The sequence below is a fragment of the Vigna umbellata genome, chromosome 7 (assembly GCF_029865625.1).
Source record: "Vigna umbellata cultivar VRB3 chromosome 7, Vumbellata_1.0, whole genome shotgun sequence".
Lineage (NCBI taxonomy): Eukaryota > Viridiplantae > Streptophyta > Magnoliopsida > Fabales > Fabaceae > Vigna > Vigna umbellata.
The window spans coordinates 43,910,452-43,927,295 of record NC_142171.1 but is presented as its reverse complement, the minus strand read 5'-3'; the positions used below and the strand labels follow the sequence as shown (position 1 = coordinate 43,927,295).

General features: G+C 33.3%; 2 protein-coding genes across 2 annotated transcripts; both read left to right on the top strand.

Moving 5' to 3' along the window:
• Positions 1-3,839, top strand: LOC124833871 (endoribonuclease E-like protein). Its single transcript, XM_047308430.2, has 6 exons — positions 1-315; positions 789-1,063; positions 1,438-1,603; positions 1,962-2,206; positions 3,017-3,204; positions 3,297-3,839. Exons 1-6 carry the CDS (start codon positions 135-137, stop codon positions 3,511-3,513), a joined length of 1,272 nt encoding a protein of 423 aa, XP_047164386.1. The 5' UTR covers positions 1-134; the 3' UTR covers positions 3,514-3,839.
• A 3,382-nt stretch (positions 3,840-7,221) lies between these two features.
• Positions 7,222-13,318, top strand: LOC124833867 (DNA-binding protein, putative (duplicated DUF1399)). Its single transcript, XM_047308428.2, has 9 exons — positions 7,222-7,413; positions 7,769-7,957; positions 8,444-8,561; positions 8,668-8,922; positions 9,370-9,825; positions 10,399-10,937; positions 11,700-11,892; positions 12,109-12,264; positions 12,375-13,318. Exons 2-9 carry the CDS (start codon positions 7,800-7,802, stop codon positions 12,981-12,983), a joined length of 2,484 nt encoding a protein of 827 aa, XP_047164384.1. The 5' UTR covers positions 7,222-7,413; positions 7,769-7,799; the 3' UTR covers positions 12,984-13,318.
• Positions 13,319-16,844: the final 3,526 nt, after the last annotated feature.

Here is a 16,844-nt window from a genome sequence, read left to right as displayed (position 1 = left end):
TTTATTCACAACTCTGCTTTGTTCCTGAAAAGGATAAGAGAGGATGATTTCGGGCAACATTGCCTCTGTTGAATGTCTTCTGAAGAGTGAAAGGTGAGACAATTCGGTGTTGTGGCTGAAGGAACTACCTTAACATGAAAGGGTACTTCAACAGCACCACCACCTTCACCTCTTTCAAAAATAACCTCTTCCCGAATTACCCCACATCCTCTTCCTCCTATACTGCTTCAAACTTTTCTCCTTCCTTCCTTAGCCAAAGGCAAAACCTTAAAGTTCAGAATTTCAAACCCCATGTTATATGCACTTCTCTGTCCAGTGAGTATCATTTCCCTTTTTTTTCAGTCATTTTGTTCCCCGTTGTTTATTTCTTTATATGTTGTATTCTTTTTATGTGTTCAACTTGATGGGTTTGTAAAAAGGTTTAAATTTTGGTCTTTATTTGAAGTGTTAAGGGTGTCTCTAGGGCTGGGTAGCAATATGATGTGAAGGTGGAGGGAAAACCTATGAAGTTCACACTGTAAACTACAGTGACATGTTCCATATCCCTTTTTTTTCTATTTTATTTTATTTGTCTGCAGTTTTTGTTTTGTTTTAGTTTATTGAACTGCTGACAGTGTAAGAAATTAGAATGTCACTGGTTTGGCCGGGATGCTAATAAACCACAAGAAAAGAAAGCCTATTTATATTTTCTTCTTTTTTTAATGTCTTTTTTTATCTTGTTTTTTTTTTCTGACTAATTTCTTGGTGTAATTTTTTTGTGTCTCACTACAAACTGAAATTCCTTTCAGGTCAACAGGCTAGCAGTGCTTCCACAGCTCAGGTTGAGGAGCAAGAAGTTGAAATTGCAAATGGTTATACTATGACTCAGTTTTGTGACAAAATCATAGATCTCTTTTTGAATGAGAAAACCAAAACAAAGGAATGGAGAGGGTACTTAATATTCAGAGAGGAATGGAAAAAATACAAGGATAGATTCTACAGTAGGTGCCAAAGAAGGGTTGATTTGGAGAATGATCCAATTATGAAGGAAAAATTCATTTCATTGCAAAGAAAAGTGAAGAAGGTAGTCTCCATGTTTTTTGTTCCTCACTACCATGCCCCCTTCCAATGTTAAGAAATAGATTCTCCTGCTGCATAATGAAAGTTGAAAAAGGCAAAGAAGCTTTTAACAAAATCTAATGGTTTTCGCCCTTTTTCTGGCCCAAAATGTTGAAAACAAAATTTTAGTCCAGTTATTTTTTTGCAGAAAAGATGAGATACACTATCTTGGAAGTTATTGCCAAACTAATAATAAGATAACATTATTCTTGTCGCCAATCAATTTATTTGTAAGAAAGCACAAATCTGTACATCAAGGTTTAATTTCATATCTAGGGAGTTGCCTGGCTTTAGACCTTCTTTCCCCGGTTTTTGTTTGATCAGGAGTAAGCATTGCAGATTGATGATGAAATGGAAGTACACTGTGAACTCCTGAAGGAAATACAAGATAGCCCAACTGACATTAATGCCATTGTTGCACGAAGGCGTAAGGATTTTACAGGAGAATTCTTCCACTACCTCTCTCTTATTTCAGAAACATATGACAGCTTGGAAGATCGTGATGGTAATTATGCAGAAGTACAAATAAATGTTTGATTTTGAGTATTTGGCTCAACTATTGTTAATTCTGTAACCAATAATGGCCAGAAGAAATAAGTAAAGTTAGTTAAGAATGTTTGTAGTTGTAACTTAATAAGAAAGAAAGAACTGATCATAAAATTAGATTTCTTTTAGAAAGGAAGAAGATGTGAGAAGTTTAACATTTGTCTGGTAGATGTTTACAGCATTAAGCTTTGGGGGTTTAATGTTGGTAAATATACATAATGAGCCTTCCCCTTGCACCCTCTACAAAGTTAAACACTTGTGATTCTTCTCCTTGTGTAGGATGTTTCTTATGAGTGGCATTGGCATGTTTTGAACAGGTATTTCAAGGTTGGGGAGTAGATGCTTGTCAGCTGTCAGTGCATATGATAATACTCTAGAGGTTGTGGACACGTTAGATGCTGCACAGGCCAAATTTGATGATATCCTCAATTCTCCTTCTATTGATGTTGCTTGTCAGAAGATCAAAAGTCTTGCAAAGGCAAAGGAACTTGATTCTTCATTGATATTGTTGATAAGCAGTGCTTGGGCTAAAGCAAAAGAATCTACAACCATGAAGAATGAGGTGCAAATTTTATGATGTCCCTTGGTTTTGTTCTTTAATTCCATCCTTTTGGAAGATAGGACAACATGTATTTCTAGTTGTCCCCAGCAAATATTAATAAAAGGCTCTATAAAACTTAAAATCAAAGAGAGTGTTTTGCTTTCTGCTTGCTCTGCTAATTTTGAAACAGTTTTGACTGCGGATTCTTATTTTTGAAGTTTTAAAATAAAGAACTTAAAAGAAAAATGCTGGTTGTTTATGCTATATTGCAGAGTCAGAAAGGCATTCAAATCACATACTCTCTTGTGGAGGATACTTATGATCCTGGACCATCTTCCATCATAATTCCACACGTAGTTACGTACATTGGTTATGACTATGAAATTACGTGGGATGGAAATTTTAAGAGGTTTTCATGTCTTTCCCTATATAATACTGATACCTACCAGGATAGGCAGCTAAAAGTACGAATCTTTTATAGGGTCTTACGAATGAAACAAGGAAAATACCTCTTTAATAACTTTTTTTGACAACTTTTTTACAATAGCATATGTGGTAGCTTATGATTGGTCCGTTTAAAATATACGAACCAATAAAATAGTGACATGTAGTTTATTGTCAAAAAATTGTTAAAAGTGGTTGTTAAAATATCATGGTCCATGAAACAAACTGAATTGATGGTTCTGATTTATAAATCAACTGGTATAATCTGAACACCTTCCTTCTTGTTCATCTAGCATGTTGGACCTTGATTTTGACTGCTCAAGCTTAGAAGATATTATTAGACTGCATTATCATATGTGCTCAACAACCTTGCTTTGTACTGTGCAGGTTAAAGATATAATGTATCAATTGTACAAGGCCACAAAGAGCAGCCTAAGGAGTATTACTCCAAAAGAAATAAAACTACTCAAGCATTTGTTAAACATCATAGATCCTGAGGAGCGATTTTCTGCATTGGCAACGGCTTTCTCCCCTGGTGATAACCATGAAGCCAAAGACCCTTATGCTCTATACACGTGAGAGAATTTTCTTCTGGTTCACTCTAAAATATTATCTTAGTGTTGTGATAAATATGATATATTGCTTTAATTTTGATTTGGTTAAGCAGCACCCCACAGGAGCTGCACAAGTGGATTAAGATCATGCTTGATGCGTATCATCTGAACAAGGAAGAAACAGATTTGAGAGAAGCCAAGCAGATGACTGACCCTATTGTTATTCAGAGGTTGTTTATCCTGAAAGATACTATTGAACAGGAATATATGGCAAAAGATACAACAGAGAAGTCTGAGACGAAAGATGACTCCAAACCAGTAGAGTTTTGAGTTGCTTCTCGTGAACACCCTTTCTTACCAATGTGTTTCCTGTTCCGTGCCTTTTTTGGATCAAGAGTATGGTGGGTTGAAGTGGAGAATAAAATGAAGTTACTACCCTTTCAAAGTTTTGTAATACATTCCAGTTAGATGTTAACATATTTCATCTGATTTTCATTGCAAAGTTTAGGATTGTACTTCTAGGTGTAGATTATAATGCATTTTGCTTGAGGAAGTTGGATGATGATAAATGTTTTTGAGTGGAGGTGGGCACGTTAACGTATCAATCCAATTTGAACCACTCAACCGAAAGAAAATCTAAATTTGTTTATATTGAATTGTGTTTCAAATTTTTATTTCTAGATCTCGAAAGTAGAGAATTAAAAATGAATCCAAAACCATCTGTCAATTCAAGTCGCCATCTGTTAGGTTAAAAGTGTATAATAGAGTTTTAGTTTTCAGTATGATGATTTTTAAATATAAGAAATTAATGTTTATATTTATTTTCTTAGTTTAAAAATAACTATTTTAAAATATTGTGTTGATCTATTTAATCTATCAATCAATTTTGAGTTGAGTCAAACTGATATTTTTGAAGATGACGTGTTAAGTGAGTGTGATTGAAATAATTTACAAGTAGGTTTGAATATTGTACAGGTTAATAATTCACTTTTATGACCATTTTAGTAATTAATAAAGTTACTTTTGTATTTTTATAAATAAAAAGAGAGATTAAAGATAAAATAGTGTATGTAAAAATTTGTTGATGTGAAAATAATAATACCCTTTTAACCTTTATGTATGCAACAATTCATACTATCATATAATATATTTGTATTTTTAATATTTTATTAACTTTGGACTTTATAGAATTTAATTTAATTTTTTTCATCATTTCACAATCATATACTTAATTTAAATTTCATGAAAATTTTTATGTTTTTATTATTTTAATAATGAATGTGATAATCTAATACAAACATATCGTGTCAGACCCCTTAAAATCCACTCAAAACTCCATCTTAGTGGATTACATGTGTCAAGGCAGGGGATCCGAAAATCATTAAGAAGCTATTATTTGTTTAACTCATTATGAAGCTAAGTATTTATTGACGTTCGGTTTCTTCATATGATTCCGTCAAGTGCTATTATTTGATGTCCTACAGTATCTGTCTTAATTGGTTTCGGCCTAGAGTCTTAGTATTCGGCCTAGGCTTTACGGTGTTCGGTTTGAACTCTCAAGAGTCAGTTCATTGAATTGGCTTACTTGGTAAACAACATTCGATTATATTAGTCTTTGAAAAGTATTATTATATTCGGTCCTTTTCACAACTAGTGAGTAACTCTCTCAATTTCATTATGTTTGAGTTGGAGACATCTCGGTCTCACTCCAAGTGTTCGGTCTTGTTTTGGATTAAAAACTAACGTTTGGTATTTGGTATCCTAAGGAATCTTTATTCAAATTGGTTCAGTTGAGGTTTTAATAATGAAAGATGATGGAATATGATATGGATGAAATGACTTTGGTTATGAACGAGTATTCAGGGGAGGAATATCTCATGAATGTATATTGGAATTGGTAAAGTATGAATGTGGGCATGCTAAGCTGGCGGTTCATCCTGATATTCCGTGATTACTCGTTTCTCACGTAGAGAAGGGTAAGTCATGTGTGGGAATGGCAGGAGGTCCTAGTCCTTATGGTTAATTTGGATGGAACGGACTAACCTCGGGTGGTAGCTGTTGAGGGTATCCCAGTTACTACATCACCCGGTGCACGAACATCGTAGCTACACAGATTTCATACAGTCCGGACAGTCAGAGTCTAGTATTAGGCTTTGCATGAAAGAGTTAATGAGTTATCTTGTTTAAATTGATTGAGTGAGATATATGTTGATAATTGAATTAAATTACATAAGCTTACCTTATTTCTTGTCTTGTCCGTTTTGTACGTTTGGTGGTTGTCCTTCTGTTGCAATGATCATCCGTGTGGATGTGAGCAGAAGGAAAAGCTTTGCTGGAAGAGGTGTTGGAAGAAGAAAGTTTGGTCGAGGTAGAAGTTAAGACCGAACAGTAGAGCCGTTTGGTTAGTAGTTAGTTTCTTTGTGTGATAACCGTTTGATCATCTGTTGTTTTCTTCTTTTATTTGACCGTTCGGTACGTCTTCTGTAAACCGTTCGGTCTAAATTGCATATTTATACAGTTTTAATTTCTCCGTTATCTTATAAGACCGTTCGGTCATAAGCATACGTCTTATCTTTTGTAAGATTGATCTGAAATATTATTAATATGTGATTATTTCCTTATATAGTTTTTAAAGTGTATTGTTGGAATGTTTAATATAGAATCATCATTTAATTTGATTCAGTGCGAGAACAAAATTAAAGAAATATTTGAACCAAACCAGTTAAAATAGATTTATTTAGACTAAAATAACCACTTACCCGGTTTGAATGTTTTTGTTCACTCTTTTCGAGGATCAACCTAAAACAATAGCCCCAGTATCCTGAGTAAACTTGTCCTTTTATAAATGAATAACCCTCACTTTTTTTCCTGAGACTTTTCTTAAACATTAAATTAAAATAAAAACAAGATTTTTAGGGTACTGGTTAAACTAAGTTATTTAGTTTAGGAACCAAAAAGAAATCTACATTTTAAGTATTACTTCAACTCGTTTACATTTAACAAAGAATTTCCATATTAAGAAAGTAAAGGTATAAACTTTAAATTAAATATTAAAAAGTATAATTCTAAGCCTTATATTGTGTCAAAATGAAAAAAAAAAAGTAGAATATCATATAAGAATCAAAATTTACTAACTTATTATCTTAAGATGTTTTAATTGAGAAGGATGTTAATTACTTAAGAGTTCAAGTCTCATTGTTACGGTGTATTCGGTAAACATCATATCCATTATCAAATACATAGAAGTTAATTCTTTTATATATATAATTTCAACTTTGATTTGTAATCTTTATTTATTTTTGCTGGGGTAGATAGTGATGGAAAACTGTGCCCACATGATATTATAGCATCAAGTAAGCTGTTTTCATTGCAAAGAATAGGTAACATAGCGTGAAGCATCGAGCTTCAACTTTGCTCTTTAACTATTATTGAGCATTATCGTTTTCTAATATATTTATATCTATATATTATTTGGTCACGCCATGGTCGTTTTCGCAGTTAGCAAAGGGTACACGAAATAGAAAAGAAGGTCCTTGCATTTGTCTTCTATTATTACTTTTGGTGTGGATATTTAACCATAACTGTCTCTTATGTTATCAAAAATATAAAAAAAAATGCTGTTAGTGTTTTTTTTATACAAAATGTGTTTTGTTTTTATCTTAAAAATCCTTTTTAGTCTCTATCAATTTTTTTAATTTTAATCCGAGATGCAAGGATTTCGTATTAAATAAATGATAGCGTGATTAATGAATATTAAAAAATAAATATATACTACCTTAATAATAAAAAACTAAAATGATTTTTTTTCCCATGAGACAAAAAGTTCACAATTTTATAGAGAATAAAACGACAAGGAAAATGCACTGAATATAGGACTAAAATAAAAGTAATGATATAATTTATTAAAAATTAAGCAATATATTTTCCCTTATTTACTATTTTAAGAAATGAAAATTATTGAAAATTTTGGTACAAGTCATGATTGTGGATGGAGTATTTTGCTGTACTATTAATTAGATCAGACGTACAACATTCCTGGAACTAGTTTCAGGTGCAGTACAAGTCAGAACATATACACAACGTAAGACACAGTTGAATCATGTAATGCCTATTGCGATGTCAGAAAATCAGAAAAGAACATAAAAAGCTCAGTCAAATACAGATCCTCATTCTGAGGAATTTCCGTTTCTGCAGCTACAGTATCTCTGCCTCACAGTTTCAGAGAAACTGGTAATCCCCAAATGCCCTGTTTTCTTCCCTTTTTTTGGTGTTGATACAATGAATTTGTATATTGCTTGTATGTTGTGGATGATCGTAATATGTTTGTTTTTGTTACATGAGCTTAGTTGAAAGATTTCTCTTGAAATTTTGCTTTGACCAACCTGCATATACCTTTCTTTTATATTTATAGACCCTTTTCTGAATATTATATTTTTCTTGTCTTGTAAGATCTCCTCAGTTAATCGTGGATAGCAAAAAAATGTTTGTGGAACATGCTTTCTTGCGAATAAATTCCATTTTTACTGCAAATTTTGAGACAACACTGTCTAGAAGGGCACTTTAACTTACACCAAAATGTTTCTAGAAGGTTGCTGTTTTTCAGGTTAAATTGAGAGATGGATGCCAAACAAGAAATGGAATGGAATGAAGCTCAGAAGATTCAACTAAGCGTGGATCTTTTAGTTGCAGCAAAAAGGCAGCTTCAGTTTCTTGCAGCTGTTGACAGGAACCGTCACCTCTATGATGGCCCTGCCCTTGAGAGGGCTATCTATAGGTGAACATTCCATGAAGTATTTCCTGTATTTGCTGCGGATAAAGTTTCTTTCAAAGAACAATTGCTTGTTATTTTTACTTATTTATTTCACTAAGCTTGAGTCAAGAATTCTATAAAGGGCACTAGGGATGGACCTTTAGAATCTTGTGTTATGGATTATAATTTGTCCTTGAAATCATCTATCTGCTGTCAAATGACAGCTTTTCATTGTAGTTGATCAATCTCTCATATGTTCTGTTTGAAAGAGAGGAGAAAAATAGGTTGGAAAGAAATTAGTCAGTAAAGTGGAAATAGATAAAAATTAGAAAGTTAAAATGTTTACTTGAATAGAAATAGAGAAGAGATGAAGATAGGGATTGAGAAATAGTAAGGTGACTCCCTTTTTTTAAAAGATCATTTATATCCTCTTTCCTCCTTTCGCATCGTTTCAACTGAACAACACTATTTTCTTCTGCTGATCTAATAACAATGAAAGTGTCTATTCAGGTACAATGCTTGTTGGCTTCCCTTGCTTGCCAAACATTCCGAGTCTAAGATTTTTGAAGGACCTTTGGTAGTTCCTCTTGACTGTGAATGGGTCTGGCATTGTCACAGGCTCAACCCGGTAGGCTTCAGACAAGGACATATATATATTATTCCTGATTATTAACAGTACTGTTTGATTGTGTTGAGGTACTAGTAATAAAATTCGGTTCCAATTTATTACACAGGTAAGATACAAATCTGACTGTGAGGAGTTTTATGGACGAGTACTTGACAACTTTGGTGTTGTCTCTACTGTTGAAGGAGTTTGTGGCAGGAAAACTGAAGAAATCTGGAATAAACTGTATCCTGATGAGCCCTACAATGCTGATTTGCTTAATATTTTCCCAGGGGATATCTCTGAAAGGATTTCTAGGCTTGAAAAGTACACCAAGTATGATCTGATTTCAGCTGCTAAAAGGCAGAGTCCTTTCTTTTACCAGGTAAAGAAAAGTTAGTGTTTGTTCACAAGCTTGATATTCTAGCAGAATTACCAAGCCTTACCAAGCCAGTTCTAGTCTGTCATCTGTCTCGATCAAAGCTCTGATTTAAATGTTAGCATGATTTAGGCTGTGTTCAACCTGACTCTTCAATTTTATCAATTTGTGACTGAGTGTGCTTTGCTTGCTTGCCAATACATGCATGTGGTTTCATAAGTACCTTGTTTTGAAAAATCTTAAGTTCATACAATTTTATTGCGACATTCTTAATTGACAGCATCTCCAAATAACATTAATATCATTTGGTGATATATGAATGTAGCTTTCAGTTTAGTAGCATTACAAACAGTTTCGAGAAATTAATTTACCAATGGTCTTTCATGTGCGTGGCTAGTACATAATAATATTGCATCATCTCAAGGGATTCAATATCTGTTTTCTTTGTCATAGGTATCAAGACCCCACATGAAAAATGATCTCTTTATCAAAGAAGCTGTGGCCAGATACAGAGGGTTTCTGTATCTTATCAAGAGAAACAAGGAAGAGGGTAGAAAACGCTTTTGTGTTCCAACATATGATATTGACCTAATCTGGCACTCTCATCAGTTACATCCAGTTTCTTATTGTAAAGACCTCAATGAAGCACTTGGAAAAGTATTGGAACATGACGATACAGACTCAGACAGAACTAAAGGCAAGAAATTGGATATTGGTTTTTCTGGAACCACCAAACAGTGGGAAGTCACATTTGGTACAAGATATTGGAAAGCTGGAGCAATGTACAGGGGTAATGCACCATCTCCCATAACAAATAACCCTCTTTCATCTAACACTACTTGCAAGAAGGTTGTTTCTTCGAATGAGTACCCACAAGAAATTTCACTACCAGATCGAAAAGTCATGGAGGTACTTTAAGATCTCCTCTTATGTGTCATATGTTACGTGTTTTAAGCTCTAGCTCTGAATTACAGTGTAGGCATGTATAAAAAAAGTTGTTAAAAAAACATTTTTCATAAACAATTCCATGCAAAATTTATTGAATCGTGTGCACGAATATGCAAATATAACTCCATGCATGTATAAGCCTTTTACCGGATCAATTTTAGTGTAGACGTTTCTCCCTATAAATGTTTTTCATCATAACATATAAGCCGTTTGAAATTGAGCCAATGAAGTTGGAAGGTTTGTTTATAAAGGCTCTGTCAGACCAAGAGCTTGATCACCTAATGCAGACCAAGACCTCTAACAAGTTGTCTTATTTGAGTTTGTTTTGTCTGCTTTCACATGGAACCATAATTGTTTGGGATACTAAGGACAATCTTTCTTGATGTTGGAGATCATATTACTATCACTTGTTATTGTTTGGCTTCTGCTGCACTATTATTCTGCTTGTATACAGGCATAAATTGAATAACTATCACTGAAACAGCTTTTGTTTATATGAGATAACATTTGCAATTTCCTCTTACATCCAACCAGGTTCTCTTGGAGTTCGTGGGAGCTAAAAACTTACCAGAGGGACAGGAAGGAGATATATTTGTTTTATTTTCCAAATCACAGCCTGATGCATTCTTTGGTGCTAAAAGAAGACTGACTATTTTATCGCAATCTAGACAGAAACAGGTTGCATCTTTCCAGTGTGAACCTACGGGAGAGCTGCTTTTTGAACTCGCGTCCAATTCTTCTTCCAATTTATCTATAAGAAAATCAACAAAGACAATCGCTTCAGCTTCTTTCTCTATAAAAGACTATTTTGACCCAGTTTCAAAACTCCATGTGGAGAAATGGTTTGAGTTGGTACCAAGTGCTGGTACTGTGAGCTCAAAGCCAATCTTGTTACGAGTAGCCATCTCATTTTCTGTCCCAGTTCTTGCCCCATATAAACTCAAAATGACTCTCTCTCCTCCATCTTCCAAAAACGAATGCCTCTCCAACCCTCCTGTTAGATCTCAACATGCTAATAGTTGGACACATGTCACTGATGAAAATGGAAACAGAATCATCCGCCTTCAAATGAGGTACATCTACCCTCTATATTATGCCTGATAACAATTGAAGTTCCTTGCCAAAATGTGTACTTCATTTTATCATGGTCGTGTTGGGACTGGTGTTAGGTAATTGATGAGGGCTAGTTGCTGCTTGAAAACTGATTTGCTTTGCAACTTGTCTTGTGTCTTGAACATATCAACTTGTTCAAATTGTATGTGAATATTAATGTTCCTACTAACAAGTTCTTGCAAGTCATCTAATTCCAAGATTAGACGTGTAAATTGAAAGCCAATTTTTATTTTGACTATAGTTTTCTGTATGTAGATATTGTTGAGGTTTGCCATTCAGTGCATCCTAATATAAATGTTGAACTCTTACAAATATTATAACATCCAAGCACAATTATGACTAAAAGTTATGGTTTCAAAATATCATTAGTCCATAAATCCATTTGAGAGGATACTTATAATGCAGTTGAACCAGTTGAGCAGATTTACGTCCCTGAAGAAATTTTTCCCTCATTACTAGACTTTTCGTACGGATTTTTCATAAAAGTTAGTAAGAAACGAATTTTCTGCAAAGTTTTCCCGAAATTTTTAAAATTCCATAAAATAGTGGTAAGAAAAGCTGTAAAAAAGTATGAAAACTTCTAACAGTGTCTAATTGTGTTTGTCATACATGTTTTTTGAATACAACACAATCTATCTTATGTACATTATCCAGTATTACTGCCTCGTGTAATGAAGTATTCTCAATTAGTTAAGCTATTGATCTTCCCAATTACATTTTAGGGATTTGGAGAATGCAAAGAACATAGGAAACCCTGGAAAGAAGGTTGTTGGCGTAATGAAGTCTGGCGAAATTCGCACTCTAGCTGAGTTTATTGAAAATGGGTGGTCTGTTTTGGAGAATCTGTGGTTCTTCCACCTTCCACACAAGTGCACAAACGATGGCCATCTCTTTGAGCTTACTGGTGCCAAGACTGTATGTATTTATTCTGAAGTATTCCATTTTAAAATATGTTGTCCTGCCAAGAGCTCTCTTGGATCTTGAATCCTTGATTACTCATTTCATGTTTCACATATCCAGTAACCAGTACAATTTTCAATAGCATTGCTGCACATAAGATTGCTAAAGATGCGCATGCCTCAAATGAGACAAATTCAAAGTTATAATATTAAATTCATGTAACTTTTACAGTTGAAATTTTTCGCTGGAAGAAAGCTAGATTATGAAGCGGGACACCATGGAAAACGAGGAAATGAAATGGACTTCTTGACAGCTATTGAATTCTCCATAGAAGAGCCTTATGGGAAAGCAGTGGCATTGCTTGACTTGACATCTAAACATGTCACGGTACTTACTTTCGTGCTATTATATATATGTTACACACTTTATAGAGAGACACTTTTGTTCTACGTTATTACTTAATTTGTTTTCTGCCTTTTCTGCCTGTTTTTGTAAAGGCGAAGGAAAAGTGGATGGTTCTGCCCGCAATCATTTTGGCTTTTATTGCTTCTAATGTAATGAAAAAGGAAGAATATGAAGGCGTCATTGCTAATGCTAACAGTAAAGATTGGAAGGTGAATGGTGTATATGAGGAAAATGGAAAAAAAGTCTTGAACGGAATGGGGCTGAGTCCTGATGTGTGCAGTGAAGATGTTGGTATATCAAAGAAGTCTGGACTCTCCAGTGGAGGTTGTGGCAGTGGCTGCGGGAGTGGCTGTGGGAATGCAATGGAAAGTGCTGGCTGTGGTGGTTGTGGTGGAGGCTGTGGTGTTATGATTAAGAGTGGTGGTTGCGGCGGTTGTGGTGCTGGTTGTGGTGGTTGTGGCGGAGGCTGTGGAACTATAATTAGGAGTGGTGGCTGCGGCGGTTGTGGTGCTGGTTGTGGTGGTTGTGGCGGAGGCTGTGGAGCTATAATTAGGAGTGGTGGCTGCGGGGGTTGTGGTGCTGGTTGTGGTGGTTGTGGGGGAGGCTGTGGAAGTATAATTAGGGGTGGTGGCTGCGGGGGTAGTGATGGTGATTGTGGTGGTTGTGGCGGTGGCTGTGGCTGTGGAAATATGATTAATTAAGAGTGGTGGTGGTGGAGGAGGGGGTGTGAAGGAGGAGCTAGAGTACGTGATCGAAGAAGCAGTTAATGCATGAAACATGCATGATTATGCATGTTATCATTGTATATATGAACGTGTGTCTATGTCCTCAGCTTTGCTTCTCTTCCATCAATGTCTTTGTTTGATAGTAAAGGTAGAAAAATAAGGAGAAGGATTGAATGTGTAATAAATAATCAACTAAACATAATAATCACTCTCAACTATGAGTGTGTTCTTATGCTCCTATTTTGTGCATGGTCCTATGTATAAGGATATAAAATATAATAATATGTGAAATAAATTTTACACTTTATAAAGTTTTCTTCCTTCGTTTGTGGATTTTGTTGAAAGTTTCATGCAAATTTTACTTTATAACTTAGTTAAGTGAGATTGAGTTAGATTTCAAATTATTTTTTAACAAATTTTGATAGTCAAATTTGAAATATTAAACTTTGAGTTGTAAATAAATTGCTTGTATATCCAATTATTCCTATTAAGAAAACGGCATATTCAACATTATCATTTAACTTCATACTTAGAACACCTCAACATGATTCATGACATAACATTGTCCTTCTCAATATTTTAGGTAAGAGAACATCTTGCATGTAAATTTTAGAAATGCTCTAGTAATATATTTTATAATACTATTTTTTTTTGTTAATGAATTAAATTTATGTTAACAAATGTCTTAATTTGTGATATGTCGAACCAATTTTTTTTTTATAAGATTATACATAATATTGAAGTTCTTCCGCTAAAGTTAGCACATGGCATTTTAAAAATTATATTTCATTTAATTGCGTAAATTAAAATTATTTTATTAACTTTTCATTATTGCATGCATTTATATATATTATCTTTCCATCAATTTTTAACATTAAGAATTTCTTAATTTTTAAAAGTAAATTAGTTTTTAATAAATCATAAAAAAATCATTTTATTACATACTATTATTTGAATAAAAATAAGATTATATATTATACAATTGTCACATATTTGTAAATTCTATTATCTTTCAAAGTCTCGGACATTTTTTTTTTAATTTTTGTTACAAGAGTGTCTAAGTAAATTAAAGAAAAGTTACAAAAGGTAAAAATAAAACATATACATAAGAGACAAAAAAAAAGTTAATGAAATAAGTTGAAAAATAGGAAAATGAAACTTAGAAACAAATGTGATAATTGTTGTAAAAGAGTATTAAATTTAAGTACTACAAGTTTAAATACTCTTTCTTTCTTTCATTCTTTGAGATATATTTTAAAAATAAAATTGCAATGAAGCTTGAGACTAATATGAGAAATTAAAAAATATTATAAAAAAAGAGGTATAATAAAACCCTATCTATTTGGATGAATTCAGTGTGTCCACCAATTAATTATAATTGTATAATACATTTGAGTTAATTAAGATCTACCTTTCCGATAGTACGAGGGAATTAAAACATGGCTTTTGTATATTCAATAGGATAAATAGTCGTATATCTCAACGTTATGGTAAAATTGGTTACAATTACACCACTTTTATAGTGTCTATGCAGATATATAAATGTCAGTATCAACTCTAAACAACCAATAATACAATATGTGGTTATGGCTTTTGCAGGAGACAAAATTTTGCTGGAGAGGCTGAAAAATAACCATACTGAAAAAATTATGCGTATGTTATAATTTTAAATTGATTAAGAAATTTTCATTGTTTGAAATTAAATTAAAGAAAGGAAGAGTTGAAGAAAATGTTATAAATAAAAGTTTACTCATGAGAAGTCCTTTTACAACTTGGATCTCATTTGAAAAATCTTTGTTATTTTAGTTTCCTTAATTTATTTGTTTTCTAAGACCTTATTATCCTGAGTTCAAGTGAATTCTTCCGTGTAGAGTTCAAGTTAATCCTAGAAACATGTCTATTTTCACGTTCTCATATTAGCTAAAAACAAAAACAGTTAAAAAAATACAATCTGCTAGAATATGTTATAAAAGCATTAAGTTACAAAAGTATTAACTTACAAAAATTTCACAACTTATTCATAAAAATTAACAGGAAAAATAGTACAGAAAAATATCTTTTTAATAATTTTTTTAAAATATTTTTGATTTGTGATTGTTCTTGTTTGAAATATATTTTTAAAATAAATTTAAACAAATTAATAAAATAATAAATAAATTTAAACATATTAGCAGGACACTTAACCTATTACTAAAAGTTGTCAATGTATTCGTAGGTAAATACACCTTAAAAAAAATATGGTGTTGATAGACAAAGATCTAAATTTTCATTCAACTCCTATCTCACCCCTATAAAATAATATTTTTACTTGAAAATATAAAATAATTTAAAAGAAATCACCTAGAAAAATAAATGATAATATTTTTCAGTAGGTATGGGGTAGAAAAGGGAAGAGGTGTTCAAAAAATATAATGTTGCAGAAAACTATAGGGTCACACTCAGCTTTTGATAAAGTCACATCGGCTGTATGCCAAGTTACTAATTTCGACGTTCCAAATTCAAAATGATTAGACCCAAGACAAATATAATTGGGGAACAGAGGGACCAACCCATTGAATGACCAACAATTTTTGTTCATTTTAATTGCACAAGAATAGTTTGGTTTCTAATTTCCACATTGCAGATGAAATCATTGAAGAACCAACCTTCAGTAAGAGAGGCTAAAACCACACACACCAAATTGACCAAGTTGGAAAAATTATAAAGTAAAAATATGCAGTACAGATATTATACTAACTAATAATAAAGCCTGTGTATATTTGTAGCTTCTTTATTTAAGTTTTGCACTTGTAGTGATAAACTCTGATGCTGTCAACTGATAAATATGATCGAAGGGTCACAGCAGCACTCGTCTATGAGGCAGCAACAACACAGAGCTGCAAGACTGCGGCAAGAACAAAAAAAGTTGTTTTTTTTTCTTTCTTTCTTTTGTATTATTCTGATGGTAATGAAAAGCGAGAAAGAAAGAAGAATACAAGTAATAAAGGAAAAAGTGTAAAGGGAACTAACCATCCTTCAAGGAATCCAGTTTGTCTTCTGGGTGGTGGAGCAGCATAATATTGCGGTGGTGCCATCACCGGAGGACCTTGATAGTACCCTGCCAACAAAAGTTCCCCCATAAAGTAAAAAATAAAATAAAATTGATGCATAATGAAAGAACACAGAACCAAATCTGGAAAAAAGAAGAAGAAAAAAAGATCCACATGAGAGAAAAACAACTCTGGACTTGTTTCAGAATTCAGAGGATGAAACTTATTATGAGTACAATCATGGTGCAGTGGTTTTCCAAACTGCAGAGGATCCCACTTCGGTGTAATTAAGAATGAACTTAAATGTTTTGCTTGATTCTGTGGGCATAACCAAAAGAGAAAAAAGAATAGAAATTTACCTTGTCCTTGAGCAGGGTAGGGATATGCATACTTGGGGTCACTCATTTGTGGCAAAAAGTTGAGAGCTTTGTGACTCTAATCTACGATGTGATATGAGTGTTAGTCTTCTGTAGCAGAAATGTAACACAAGCAGAAGCAGACGAAGAAGGAAGTTCCTGAGTTATGCCTGTTTTCTTCACGCGAAAAATTTTATTCCTTTTTTCTTTCCTTCCTTGTCAACTTTAGAAATATATTATTCTTAATTTTTAAAATCCTTATTTTCTCATCTTTTCACCTTCGCCAATACGAAAACCTATTTTTTCTATTGAAAAAGGATGTCCAGAAGAACAAAAACAACTTTCCATACCAAGTTCTCCCAGAACCTACCCCTGTTCAGAACTCATCTCCTATATTTAGACTTACGCCAACGATTTTATTTTAATGGCTTTACGTTATGATATTAAACCCA